General features: G+C 34.9%; 2 protein-coding genes across 7 annotated transcripts in view; one reads left to right on the forward strand and one right to left on the reverse strand.

Annotated features, from left to right (window-relative positions):
* LOC410888 (lachesin) overlaps positions 1-15,749 on the forward strand; it is a 180,778-nt gene that overhangs the window by 107,984 nt on the left and 57,045 nt on the right. The window lies entirely within an intron of this gene.
* LOC107964069 overlaps positions 13,406-15,749 on the reverse strand; it is an 81,653-nt gene continuing 79,309 nt past the window's right edge. For 2 of the 4 annotated variants that reach the window (XR_003306562.1, XR_001702208.2), the window contains 2 exons: positions 14,916-15,621; positions 13,406-13,572 (listed from right to left, as the gene is read on the reverse strand). Coding sequence is in view for 1 of the 4 variants with exons in the window: in XM_016910863.2 (XP_016766352.1) it covers positions 13,549-13,572 (24 nt within the window). In the remaining 3 variants the exon portion in view is untranslated. The remainder of the gene's footprint in view (positions 13,573-14,915; positions 15,622-15,749) is intronic. The other 2 variants (XR_001702206.2, XM_016910863.2) reach the window with 1 other exon arrangement.

The raw sequence follows: 15,749 nt of genomic DNA on the forward strand, positions 1-15,749 counted from the left end.
TCAACAACATTCGTGTTCGAGTTTCCGAGAAACCGTCAGTCATAGTCAAACACATCACCGGTGTCTTAGACATCTCTCGAAACGGTTTCCCCTGTGCCGATGTTTCTTCCACGGTCTTCCACACGGTTGTTTCTCATTACGAGCGATCAAAGGTAAACGGTGGACAGAGAAGGGTAGAAACGACGAGCGACGTTCTCGAGGAGCGAAAGCAGAAAAGTAAATTTACCGTTCACGGTATGTGTGCGTATGTGTCGGTATGTGTGTACAAAAAGGGGAAGAGAAAAGAAAGAAGGGCAAAAGAAAAAAAAGGAATCGAAGAAAAAGAAGGAGGAGGGGATGAAAATTTATGTATATTTCAATGAAAATATATAAAAAGAATCCGGAGAATGAACGAGAAAGAGAAACGGAGAGAGAATAGGGGGAGAATCCCCCATCTGGAAGAGGGGTATAAATGCGAGGACGTGCTGGATAGCGGAAGGAATCCCAATGGTATTGGAAGCGGAAACAGAAGTGGAGGAACGAGAATTGGAGTGAGGTTGGTGGAACGTGGCGTGACATGTGGGATGATGCTTGGACACATGGGCACAAGTAGTGGATTTCCTGGCCAGGAACTCCTGTTTGCTTACACCCAATCAACTCCAACCTTTACGTTTCTTCCCCTATGTTTCTTCGTCTCCTTCTTCTCGTGTGCTTGCATACACACGCGCACACACACATATATATACGCGTATTTACACACTCGAATGCGTGTCTCTTCTACGAACGCTCGCCAACCAAACGCATCTAGATTCTTGTAGATTGTTATAGATGGATGATCAATTTTTTTATGTGTTCTTTTTTTTTTTAAGGTTTCACGCGTTTAGTTTAATGCGTGATTATTGGTATACAGTTACAGTTATCTCGTAGGTGCACGCGTGTGGATGAAATCACGTTTATCGTTGGATCGTTAAAGGGATACGATGGAAACGGTGATAGTCGTAAATGATAACGAATGCCTGTGATTATGGGGCGATGATTGTTCGATAACAGTGAAGTTACTCGTGTGATTTCAGTGAATTTGCCTATGAACAAGGGGTTTGAAAAGTTGTTTTCCGAATTTTCATTAAACGCACACCCAAATGCGAAGATATGGATTGTTATTTTTTTTTCTTTTCGTAGATGATGAATTTTATGACGATGATGAATTAATTATAATTGAACATGATGCTCTTAGTTTCCTTTCTATTTTTATTTTTTAAATTTATCATATAGTTTCGTTGGTTACTTTTTAACAGGAAAAATCGGATGGAATAGAATCTTATTAAAATTTGTGAAAACGAGAGAACGCTGGAAGTATTTACTACACAGAGATTCGCATCCGTGCAAGCGAGAAAATCGTGCGATTTCCGCGATTTCCGCCTCCTGTTTACCCCATCCTCGATGGTGGAGGATGGAAACTGAAAATCGCGGATGTAGTGATGTATAACTCATGGTGGTTTAATTTTCCGGTTTTGGAACACCTGCTACAAACTTTAAACCGTGGAGCACCTGTTTATCTGATAATTTCATGAAATTGTACCAATTAATTTTAGTGTCGCGCGGCAAGTTTAAATGTTTGTTATAAGCCGAATTTGCAAGTTTTCAGATCGTTATCCCGGCAATTATAAAGGTTACGTTTAAAATAAGGGGATCATTTATAATCGTACCTGTATCGCACTGGTTGTAGATAGTTGCAAAAGTTGCTATCAACTAGTATCCTTAAGGTATTATTACGATTGTAACAGAGACAAATTGATACGTGTATTTAAACTTTAAAATATTTGAAAATTAATTATCTTGAATTATATACATAGAATAAAGGAACAACGTTGAGAAATATAGGATAAATCCCTTAGCTCTGCCATCTTTATTTAATTAAAAATTCATTCGATTCATTCGTTTCGTATATATAAACAAGATAGATTACATTCTCTACCAACAAATCAGAAACGTTTGCTTGAACTAAATTCTAATTTCGAAATATGTATGTATCTGTTTGTCTTGTCAACCCTGACAGTCAAACAATGTGCAGCAATTGCACGGCTGTTCGTTAATCACTTACCAGGGCCGAAATGCGCTTTACCGTTCCCCTCGTAAACAAACAAAATTAGCTAATAATCTAGTCTCGACCGAGCACGGAGAACTGTCGTATCATCTCAAAATTTATGCGCACCCCTATGATACGTGAGCGATGATGGATACACCGGTTGATTACCACCAACACTTCCCCCATTGATCCTCATGCTCGTTTATACGAGAGAACATGTGGAACATCCTTCATTATGACCAACGTGATCTCTGTGTACTCTGCGTTTTTTTTTCTTTACTGGAATCAAATTTTTCTGTATGATAAAAGAAAAGACGAATGGAAGAATTCAGTGCCAGGTGGAAAGGAAGTAAATAAGAATTGGTAGAATTAGAGAAAGGAATAAAGTAAAGTTGGAAAAATTTCCTCGATTCAAAATTTCTATTCCAAAGAATGGTAATAAGCGAAACAGTAATTCGTTTTGTGCAAACGATTTGATTTCTTTGTAAGTAAAATTTATAAAAAAAAAAGAAAAAATTCTTTTATACTCCCCATGGGGGTTACAACAACTCCCGCTCTTTTGTCTTTTTGACGATAAAAAAATATCGGACGGAAAAGACTTGAAAGGTAAAAATTTATCAAAGAAAAAAAAAAAATACCATGAACGATTGCGTCGTTCTTTGATGGTTGTTTTGAAAAGGAAATACTACTAGTTCGCGAAAACAAAGGGAAAAAGCAAATTTTCACAATCTGTCTCTCCAACAATACGAATCCAAATATTTTCTGTGTATCATGTCACGCATGGAATAAATCGTTTTGATAATATCCCTTCGATTAAAGAATTATTCTCCCCCATTAAACTAAAATCAAGACAAAAGTCGTCGTTTTATACGAGCATGTGTTAACGTTCTCCCGCGTGAGAAGAATCCAGTTTCATATATGTGTGCATATATACATATATCCACCTTTTTAGTCTCCGGTTATAAACGACGTTTTACAGCGGGTAATTAAAACATAGTGTCGTAATGAGCTTCGTCCTTTTTACCTTCTTAATCCAAAAGTAGAATGTTTAACACAGATTAAAAATGCTTCGCAATGCACACTGGTTAATTGCATTAAAACCATCTGATGGAATCATTTCTCCATTTTGTTTGACATTTCATAAGATGTTTAAAATATTCCTGGCGAAAAGATAAGAAAAGGAAGGGTGGAAGAGATATTGCACATTTCTAAAGTTGCTTATTTATTAAAAATCATTCGATTCTCTCCAAATATGTCAACTTTGTATTTACACAATCTTACTTCAACGAGTGGGTTAAAAATTAATCTATGGTTTTCCTCGCTATAGAAATTGGTTATTGATCATCGTTTAATCTTTCTTTTTTTTAGTTTCTTTCTTTTACACCTCGCATTTGTATTCCGCGTGTCCTACTATTATTGATGACGAGTCGAGAGCAACAAGGATGAAGGGGCGGGTCGTTAAATAGCGGCGGGAATGAGAAATTTCGGTAACATTTCACGCGCAACCATTCCGAACACGTATCGCCCCACGAAGCGCAACACGGGATCATTTCTTACCTCCTGGTGAACAAAGAAGAGCGAAGTAACTGGGTCGTTCGGCGGGGGCCGATTGTTCAACGTCAGCCTGCTTAAGAATGCACTTTTGTGTTTATCCTAATGTACTTTTCATTTGCTCTCGTTGCCACGACCTCGTTACGTGTTAAACACCTTCTTGGTCGGATTGTGTTTCTTTTCCTTTTCCTTTTTTTTTTTCTTTGATCGAATTATATACATAAATGTTCCGATCTTCAAGGTATTTTTCATAGAGATCGAATTTTCTTAAATGATTTCCTTCTCTTTATGTATGTTATTTAACGAGTAATTAATGGACTTTTTTTTTAAATAATTTATAAGTGTATTTGAAACATTGAAATATAGTGTAATTGCAATTTGTGACGGCTAACAGGCATGCCCCAAATATGGTAACACGAAGGGAGACGTGTGTTCCAATTAACAAGTTTGCAAATAAATTTCGAATGTATCTCAATTTTTTTTTTTTTTTTTTAATAATTATCAGTTTATTTTTTACCGTTCCAATTATCTCGAAATATCATCATAACTCTTTTATGATATAATGCATGTTTCTTTAATGAATTTTTTTAATATTACTGCATTTCGATAATGATATAGTAACGAATAATATTGTATCGTACAAAGGAAAATTTTCATTTCATTCATCTTTGCAAACTCTGCTCCAACATGATTCTTATATCATCCTTGTTGTTGAAACACGTCTTTCCTTTGAGATTTCGTTCGAATATATGTAAATAATTTTTTCGAATATTTTGTCACGATTAATTAGATTTATTGTGAAAGCGTGTAATAATTAAATAAATAAATTTACTGTGTTTTGTATTATCGTGATCCGTTCTATCCCTCGTCCAAGTATGAATACTTATGAATCTTATCCTATTTTGCAGCAACGAGTGTCCTCTTCCGTTTGTCTAACCACAATTGCCTTATTCTACTTTAATCATTTAACCAACTTGCGCAACCACAACCGCTTCATTCTACTTGTCCGGCCATGATTATTCCACTCTACTTATCTAACCACACTTGTCTTATTTCACTTGTTTTATGGCTTTATGTATACGACTTGACCAGCTTATAATTGTCCACTGTAGATTCAATCATATAGTAGTTAAGTTTTAATCAAAATTGTGCTTCGTTTTTATATATTTTCGAATAAGAATAATGTAATATTATAACATAGTATAAATAATATAATAGTATAATATAGTGTAAGTAGTGTAATAGTATGTATGTATGTATATATGTATGTATGTATGTATGTATGTATGTATGTATGTATGTATGTATGTATGTATGTATGTATAGTATGTATACAATGTAATAGTATGTATAACATAGTGTTAATAGTATGTAACAATGTATGTAATGTATGATGTATGATATAAATTAATAAAGTGTAATGCAATATAAATTTTTGTTTATTGTGTTCCTCCCTTTAATATAATAGTATAATATAGTGTAAGTAGTGTAATAATACAATGTAATAGTATGTATAATATAGTGTTAATAGTATGTAACAATGTATGTAATGTATGTAATGTATGTAATGTATGATATAAATTAATAAAGTGTAATGCAATATAAATTTTTGTTTATTGTATTTTCCCCTTTACTTTCATCCAAACATCCCAACATCCCAAAAATCAATTCCATTCACCTATTCGAAGTTCCATCGGAGGGAAAACCAACTTTATATTCTTTAGTTGCTAAACTAATCTTTCCTTCTTACATCAAAGAAGCTCGGATCGGATCGTAAACGAGACCTTCGTTAAACAAGGTGGATACAAACACACACATACACACACACACACACACACACACAGAGGGATGTAACTCTTTGGTCCTAAGATTTGTACTTTACATCGATCGCGACATTCTTTTTGCGGGTGAACAATCGCAAACAGAGAGAAATACGCTTTCTTCGAATGTTTATCCGTGAGGATTGGGATCGAAAGAACAAAGCGAAGAACACGCAAGCTTCCACGGCTTTCAGGTTGATATTAATTTGATTTTTTTTACTTTTTAAATTTAAATAGGAAATTTAAAAAAAACAAATTAATACTACTCCTTTTTTTTTCCAGTATTCAGATACGAGAGATGAATCGATTGAAATGTCGTTCGATTGATTTTCTGAAAATGTCTGAAATGATCAATTTTTCCGAGAGAAATACAAATTCGAGTCTTTTCTTTCCTTTTTCAATATTCGTTACATGTTGCCAATTTGAAGCGAATTCGTTCATAATAAAAAGGAAAAACAAAATCAAAGACAAACCGTTGAAACCACTTCGTTTTTTTTCTTTCCACGAAAACAAAGAAAATACGAACGAAAAACAGAAAACTCTGAGAGAGGAAGAGAGAAAGGGGGATAAAAGAAGGACGAAAAAAAAAGAGAGAGAGAGAAGGAAAAAAACGAGTAAAAATAATGTATAATCTCGACTCAATAGTTCAAACGTTTTCATTTTTCTCCCCTTTTCACCCTCGGGCTTCAATTTTTAACGCAAATAATCGTCGAATGCGTTACACGCGGTTAACCAGAGTTATCCCCCGTATATAACCGAAACAAAACTGTAAAAAAAAAAAAAAAAAAAAAAAAGAAGAGAGAGAGAGAGAGGAAAGTTGTAAAAGGGTGAAAAAGCTGTCGGGGTTTACCCGAGAAAGATTGAAATTTAAACCCCCTTCAATGTTTCCTATGTTCAATTACACATGCTTATATGTGCACGAAACGCTTTTTGACGCGACGCGATGTAGAAATGCGCTTGTTAAAACAACGAATAGGGGGAGGAGGGAGGAGAAGGTTAAAACGAGAAAAAAAAAATAGAAAACGAGGAAAGGGGGAGGGGAGAGAGAGATAGAACGAAAAAAAACAACGGGGTGAACCGACAACGAGGAACAGAGAGAGAGAGAGAGGGAGGAGGAGGGGGCTCTGGCTGGAAACATCGGAATGGAGGTTGCGTAGCGCGGATTGTTGCGAGCTTTTGTAGGGAGCGCACAGAGCACGATACGTTGTGAAACGGATTGGCTGGTCGGATCTGTCACGCGGTATCTCGACTGGCAAGAAAGACGAAACAACCAATAAACTGTTTCTGGGCCTTTTGTTGCGTGCAGGCGGTCGCGTAACGTTCCTATTCGAATTGAAAATACCTCGTCAGCGAGAGCTCGAATTGTTACGCCTCGCCCGTTCTTGATCATCGCGCGGTCCAATGTCTGGATACGGGATCTGGGATGGAATCTCTCTCGTGACGATAAGTCGATAAATCGCTCGTGGAGAAAACGGATTGGGATAATGTCGATGAAGTATAAAAGCGATTTGGATCGGTTTGATTTGATTTGATTATAATTGCGAAAAGATTCTTGGATGATTACGTAGGTGAATGAATCGATACGAGAGATTGAAGGTATGAAAATGACGAGGTAATTTTCTACTTTATTTTTTATTAATAAAATTTCTATTTCTACATCGTTAATGATGTTAATTGTAAATGAATATTTAAATGATGATGAGATTTCGAAATTGATAATGTGAGTTGAGTAGTCAAACAATTCGTTGCAAATTCTACTTGCATTCAAAATTCATGGCCAGTTTCTTTTCCTTCACAGTTAACATCTTGATAGGTAAAAAGCCAATCAAACAGTAATAGTTTCAAGATAATTGCATTTTTAAATTGAAACATATGAATTTCTTTTATTCATTCCATAATAAACATTGTTAAGTTTATCAGATGTAAAAAGGCGATTCATATATTGTACATTTGTGTGTGAATTAGGTATCACTGGATGGATTTGCTGTTTCGATCTTCTTTTGTCTCTTCCTCATTTTAAACGGCGTGCAACGCGATATAATGAACATAGTGCAGTATAATTGAGGCAACGACAACAAACATATATATATTACATAATTTATATAATAATTTATTCCTATTTTTTTCAATAAATATAATTTCTCTATTGTATATCGTTTATTTCAAGTTATCCCCTACTAAGACCAAACGAGAAACTTTCAATAATAAAAATATAGTGAACGGTATATTCAAAAAAAAGATAAATGTACCACAAATATATAAAAATACTTTAAATATCCCAGAAGAAGTTGAAGTCATTTCTAAAAATTTTTAAGATATTTAATTAAATTTGTTTATTTTTTAAACTATCAATTTTTCGATATATATGGCTTAGTACTTTTTAATAGAGAATGCCAAGAGACATCAACTATTATGTTAAAAAATGTACAGTTCCATTGAAAGAAATAACATTCACACTCACAATTCCTTAACCCTTCTGTGGATAAATAAATAATTAACTTATTTTTGGTCGAGAGTTTCAATGTATTGCACGAGCATTCGGAAATTTCCAAGAATTTGACGTCATTCCCAAGAATGTCAGAGATTCCGAGAATTCGACGTCATTTCCAAAAATTTCGGGCCTTCCGAGAATTTGACGTCATTTCTTGGAAGAGTACTTCGGTCGACCTCCTATCGTATCATGTTCTCCTAATACAAAATCGAGTTTTCGGACAAAAATTTTTCTTCGATCTCCGAAATTTCGACGTTTTTAGTTTTTTTTAAATATCTCGGTTATTATTCAGAATATTAAAAAATGTTTCAAATAAAAGTTGAATGGTTTCGAAGGGGCTATGTTCTGGCGCTATCACTTTTTTAGTAGGGTGACCAATAAAGAACTTTTCAAGCACAATTCTATTTTTTTCACTGATAACATATATTTTTTATGGCACCAATCGATGGAGCATAAAATTTGCGATAAAAAAGTATTAACACACTTATACCGAAAAACCAATAGTTTAAAAGATATAGCAAAAATTAGAAATTTTTAGGAGGTCGACCTCCTGTCATATCATGTTCTCCTAATACAAAATCGAGTTTTCGGACAAAAATTTTTCTTCGATCTCCGAAATTTCGACGTTTTTAGTTTTTTTTAAATATCTCGGTTATTATTCAGAATATTAAAAAATGTTTCAAATAAAAGTTGAATGGTTTCGAAGGGCTATGTTCTGGCGCTATCACTTTTTTAGTAGGGTGACCAATAAAGAACTTTTCAAGCACAATTCTATTTTTTTCACTGATAACATATATTTTTTATGGCACCAATCGATGGAGCATAAAATTTGCTATAAAAAAGTATTAACACACTTATACCGAAAAACCAATAGTTTAAAAGATATAGCAAAAATTAGAAATTTTTAGGAGGTCGACCTCCTGTCATATCATGTTCTCCTAATACAAAATCGAGTTTTCGGACAAAAATTTTTCTTCGATCTCCGAAATTTCGACGTTTTTAGTTTTTTTTAAATATCTCGGTTATTATTCAGAATATTAAAAAATGTTTCAAATAAAAGTTGAATGGTTTCGAAGGGGCTATGTTCTGGCGCTATCACTTTTTTAGTAGGGTGACCAATAAAGAACTTTTCAAGCACAATTCTATTTTTTTCACTGATAACATATATTTTTTATGGCACCAATCGATGGAGCATAAAATTTGCGATAAAAAAGTATTAACACACTTATACCGAAAAACCAATAGTTTAAAAGATATAGCAAAAATTAGAAATTTTTAGGAGGTCGACCTCCTGTCATATCATGTTCTCCTAATACAAAATCGAGTTTTCGGACAAAAATTTTTCTTCGATCTCCGAAATTTCGACGTTTTTAGTTTTTTTTAAATATCTCGGTTATTATTCAGAATATTAAAAAATGTTTCAAATAAAAGTTGAATGGTTTCGAAAGGGCTATATTCTGGCCCTATCATTTTTTTAGTAGGGTGACCAATAAAGAACTTTTCAAGCACAATTCTCTTTTTTTAGCTGATAACATGCATTTTTTATGGCACCAATCGATGGAGCATAAAATTTGCTATAAAAAAGTATTAACACACTTATACCGAAAAACCAATAGTTTAAAAGATATAGCAAAAATTAGAAATTTTTAGGAGGTCGACCTCCTGTCATATCATGTTCTCCTAATACAAAATCGAGTTTTCGGACAAAAATTTTTCTTCGATCTCCGAAATTTTGACGTTTTTAGTTTTTTTTAAATATCTCGTTTATTATTCGCAACAGTAATATATGCTCGGAATAAAAGTTTTATGGTTAAGAATGCTATATTCTGGTACTCTTATTTTTTTCATATGTTGCGTTATAAAAAGCTTTTCGAGCTCAGCTTTATTTTTCTATATAGTCATATACTTTTTAAAGCATGATGAATTGATATGTTGTGATATTCTCTTCTGTAGAAAAAGTATTAAATCATATATACCGAAAATATCAGAAATAATTATTTATAACGTAAATGGAATTTGTTATAAATTTAATTTTATTTTAAATAGAACTGTATATTTTTTATTATACTAATAAATGCAGTTCGTTATTCTCTATAAGAAAAATACTAAGCCATTTATAGACAAAAGCGTAAATTTTTAATTTGTGAAAGTTAGAAATTATTGATCAGAAACCCATAAAAAAGAATCGGAAATCACAATCGAGGGAAAAGGAATTCCTCCTTTCTCGAAATTCCGGCAGGCATTAAGCACGCATACGTTCGAGAAATAACACGATCCTCCCCCTTTTCTCCGATCGGCCATCCCCTTTCTGAGTTGCGGGAAAGAAGAGTTTGTTTCAACGACATCGGGAATAGTAGCACTCGCGGGAGAAAAGTGGACGTGTAAGAAAGGGTGAGGCGAGAAAACGTTTGAAGAAGGGTCAGAGGTGATCGGCGGCAATACTGACAACGATGGCCACGGTGGTCTGATCCCCGTGGGATACGTGGGATAGCACGTTATTCGCTTGCGACTCCTTATACCCGAAGACTCGACCCTTGACCCATCGAACCAATCTTCTGTCTCTGTTTTTCTTTCGCGTCCTCCACGTTTTTCCTCTCCCTTTTTTTTTTTTTTTTTTGGTTCCTTGCCCTCTGGAACGATTTTCTCCTTTTCCCACCCTTTGCTCCCTATTTCTTTTCTCTTGGCGCGAGTCTCACTGTTTCACGTTATATATCCGCTGTCCTTCTCGTGTTATACGACTTTCGGTGGTGGATGGTCATAAACGTTTTCAACGTTTCCACGATCCACCTATGGTAGCTCGCAGCGACAATTATTGGCCACGAGCCACGTTGTTAAAATAACTGACGATTCTTGCTGAGCACGTGCTCCTTGATGTCCTGTTGACGTAAGGGGATGGAGGATCATCGTTATCATCGTTATCAAAGCTCTCGTTATCGCCGCGCTTCATCAACTTTTCGAATTTTCCCCCCTTGGTTCAGAGGATGGATCGATGGGATTAGGGGAATTGAGGAGGGGCTTGATTTTGATTCTTTTTTGTTATGTATGAACTCTCGTTTTGCGGTTTTTCTTCTATATTTTATTGAATTTTATCCGAGGAATTATTTATCGAGCTTTGCTTATGAATATATTCGAGTTAAATTTAAACTTTAAAAATTTGTTATACGTTTTCTATTAATTATATCAATATTTAAATTTTAATCAAATAAACTTTATTTGTAAAAAATTAATATTAACGTCGAGAGTAGATTTGTTTTTTTTTTTTTTTATTTTAAATATATTGCACGTACACAAAGTCTTGTCGAACACGTGTTTCTTAATACCTCCTTGACGTAGAAATACGGAGGATCACTCGTTACCGTAACTTTCACCAACTTTCTGACTTTCTCACGACCGGTAGCACGAAAAGTTTCAGAAATAAAGAAGTTTCGAGAAAAGGAACACGACTGCTCGCATTGCTAACGGCTACGTAATTGCAGATGTGTCGAAACTGTGAACAGGTTCGTTATGGTTCCTGCGATGGTATTGAAAAACCTTCCAACGGTCGAAATTAAGCGCCGATCCTAATCGTAATTACTGCCAATTTTGAAGAAAATCTGACGAGATTAGCAGCAGTGAGTAGTCAATTTATTTTTACGCATCCTTGATTCCCTAATTACTAAGAATTTTTTATATCTATTAGCATATCACTAATTGGGAAAAATTTTACGATTCCACAATTTCCTAAAATTATTTGATAAAATTTGCACCAATATGTCTACTTCCTCGTATTAGAAAGGAAAGGAAGGATAAAAGGAATAATCACGAATGATCGAAGGAATAATAAATCGATACTCCTAATCGCGATTACAAAAGATAGAGTAAAAAGATTATCATCCGTGTTGCTCGAAAAGTATTGACCCCCCATATTTTCTGAGCAAACTATCCACGCTCCAACTATTTACTTCTGGAAACCGCGAGGAAGAATCGATCATCTTTTTTTCTTTTTTTTTTTTAAATCGATACCTCTCGCCTCCCGTTTACTCTTCTCCTTCGAACGTTTCTCGAAATATTTCTCGACCGAGGAGATGAAACGATTCTCCATTCATCGTTTCCTTGCTTCTTAATGCAGATTCTCGAATGTGGCACGGCACACGAAACGAGGAAGTATGGTTGGGAGAAGTATTTTGCTGAAATAACCACCTCTGCCAGCCTCTACTTCATTAATGTGGGTTCAGAATTGCTGCTGCTGCTGCTCGTATCCATCGTTGACCATTTAGTAATGTTTCGCGGCCGCTTAATGAATCCTGATAGATTCCCGCTAATATTTCGTTCGGTTCAATTTTGGCTCGGGCCGGAGGGGGAGGGGGAGAGCCGGGGGTTCCGGCCGCCGAAAAGCCAACATTTGTTTCCGGTGAAATCGAGCAGGATGGAATTGAATTATGGGCCGCGGTTCGCGTTCTACTTTCCGAATGGCGAATAGAAATGGAATGTCTATTCTATTTTGTATATGTGGAAGGATACTTTGAAACGATATTGATATTCGTAACGAGTGCATTAAATTTTTTTTTGTTCGAGAAGAAAAAGTGGGGTAATAATCGGACGATATTAAATGATTGCAAAAATTTGATCCAAGTTTAATTGAAAATTAAAATTATATTACAATAGTGATATTCGTTTTTCAGATATTTTATAATTTCGAAATCTGAAAGTTTAATTTGAGAAGATTTATTCTTGTTTGTCCTTTCAAGAAATTTTGTAAGATACGATACGGTTTGATATCTTTAAGAAAAGATTTTATACGAAAATTTCTAAATTTTACGTGGTACAAAGATGTCTTATGTTCTAACGTTTAAATTTTGAATTTTCAGAAACCGTAAAAAATTCTCGATTTCTCGTCAATTAATAATGCAAGAATGTTTGAAAGTATTACCTTTCGCGTGAACGAAAAGCAAAAGGTTCTGTAAATCACACACTTTGGCCTATTTTCTCGAAAATGAAGAAAGACGGCGAGATGCGCCCGAGGGAGGGATAGAATTCTTCCTGCGGCCCAAATTAGTGTTTGAATACGACTGATGGTCATTGAAATTACTCGGAATGTCCGTTTACTCTCCGGAGAACGCTTACTCGACGGACATGGTCTATCGGGGGATCAATCTTGACGGTGGAAATTCGACGAAAAACAAATTGTTCCACCTGCTTCCTGCTATTTCGACCACCGCACTTCAAAAAAGTTTCTCCTGTGATTGACGTCCACTTGATATCTATTGGATCGAAAAGGGTATCGATCGGATCAAGTATTTGCATCGTGTTTTACTTCGGATAAAGAGATTCTTACCATTTTCTGCATAATTAGAGAAAAAAAGAAAATTATATTAAATAAGTATAGTGATATATAATATCAAGGATTGAAGGAAAAGGAAAAATGGATAGTGATATTTAAATAAAAATTGCAAAATAAAAAAGAAAAGAAAACTTTATTCAAATATATAAAAATCCAGATTATCTTTACAAAGTTTCTTTTTTTTTTCAATAACTCGTTAAGAAAATCTCGTATTTATCTCGTTGTATTCGTACCGTCACATCATATAAAAACGTTCTCCAGTTTTTATTAATAATATACTCTCCGGTTGTTTATTACCATATTAGATTCTCGTAAATTCTGGCTTCTGCAACATTAAAAATTGGATTAATCTTTTACAAAGATTATACGAGATACGAGAATTATTTTTAAAACTAAATTAATAATACCTTATTAGTACATTGAATAAATATAATATGGCGCAACATCGTTATATACCAGCGAGTGATTTTTAACGTAATATATAAATGCACGGATTTTAATACACACGGATCTCGAAATAAACGGGCGATTTATGCCCGTTTAATAATTTTCCAACGACAAACGGAACGGGGGAGGGGTTGAAAACGGCCCCTCATAAACGCCTGCGTGCCTATGGCGGATATTAAAATCGGTAAAAGAGCATCCTTGGAAGAGCCATGTGAAAAACTCATTAAAATCGTTGTCAACCGATTAAACCAAATAATAAGTGTTTGGGACCCGGGTTGGCCAACGGGTTCGTTCGAATTAATTTTAATTGCAATTTGCTGGTGATACTGCCTTATCGATATTCATTATTTAAAGACATATTAATCGTAGCCGGCCGACCCCTCCACTTAATAGAAATGGCTGTTATTAATTTCACGATTAATAATATCTCATCGGCATAAAATCTGTATTATCTCGGAAACAACCGTTGCATCGTTGATCTTCCATCAATTAATCAAAATGACAACTAAATGTACATTTCTTCTCCAATATCCTGTATTGTGTATTTATATATCTTGTTATTTTCAAATACTGTAAATTATAATATCATAGATGATGATGATGATGATGGTAATAAATTATACAATAAATCGTTATCAATATTTTTCGTTGGTTATAATTCCATTTTTTTTTTAACTTTATAGCGTGTCAATGGATTAAAAAAAAAAAAAAGAAAATGAATGAAACGCGAATAAAATAATTCTCAATACAGACTCGAACGTACACCGATAATCTCGGTGCATATTCTTCATGCTACCACCACACCCTGTACAAGTTTCGAGGGATTAAATCGTGGGTCGCAAAGTTGGATGGATAGTTCCGTGGTATTACCCTTGTAAATTTTCGGATACACGTGGAAATACACCGTTGGAAAAACAAAAACGGCGTCGCGTCGCGTCACGTGTGTGCATCGGTGGGCTAAGAAAAGTGGCAGTTTCACGAATACGTGCGGAATATTCCATGCCAATCAAATTGTGAGAACACATCCTTGCAAATGCAAAATTCATTACGAGCATTAGAATTTTATTAAATGCAGAAAATACTTCTCCTCCCTTTCTCGTTTTTTAATTATTCCAAAATTGTGCTCCATTACTCTTTCAAAAATCGTAAATATTTGAATTAAGAGATACAAAAAGAAAAAAAATACCAACGTAGCTTCAAAACATCTTCTCAACTACATACCTTCATTTGAGAAGTTGAAAATATCTCGGTTAAAAAAATTAATACTCCAAGTCCGAGCTCGAACTCGACGAGAATGTTCTTTTTTTCCCTTTTTTTCGAGGACATCGACAAACGAAGACGAATTTCAGGATGGAAAAAAAGGAGGGGAGAGGGCGGTCTTTCGAGCAGTTTCTTCTTGACCGTTATTCCAGTTTACACAAGTTGCCAGCTGAGCCGGATAATCGCATTAACAATTACGCGCCGGTTCTACTGCGAGTTATCTAAATTGATTGCAAGAGTAATTGCATTCGCCGCCGAGGTTCCACCGCGTGAAATTAAAGCGCGCCGTTTTAAGCGTGTGCACATCGCCCCATTGATATTTACACCTGTGCATTTTGGGATCCCGTGAAATTTTCCAGACTTCCTGCTGTTCTCCGATTCTCGACGAACGTTCCTCGCTTTTTATGGATTATCGAGGAATTTTTAATTTCGTGCATATTCAAACTGGTTTTAATTATTATCATTTGAACAAATCTAACTCCTTCCCTTCTCGTTTCCAATGTCGCTTTTCGAATGATATCTATGATGTCATCGATTTTTGTCATTATCGTTGAAAATGTTACTTGGATGGATTGTAAAGAAAGGTTTTTTTTCAAATTGATTAAACGGAATATCAACGCGATTGCAAGCATAAAATTAGGGATTCAGGATGTCTCAGAAACTGGTGCTGAAATAAATATTTATATTTAGTCGCATTTCGGGAACTATTTAAATAATAGAAACACGAGGGGAGTCGAAATTGCCAAGCGTAGTGGCACGATGCATTAAGAAGCGAGAATAAGGGAATGTCCGAGG

Source organism: Apis mellifera, linkage group LG2 (genome assembly GCF_003254395.2).
Source record: "Apis mellifera strain DH4 linkage group LG2, Amel_HAv3.1, whole genome shotgun sequence".
In the NCBI taxonomy this organism is placed as follows: domain Eukaryota; kingdom Metazoa; phylum Arthropoda; class Insecta; order Hymenoptera; family Apidae; genus Apis; species Apis mellifera.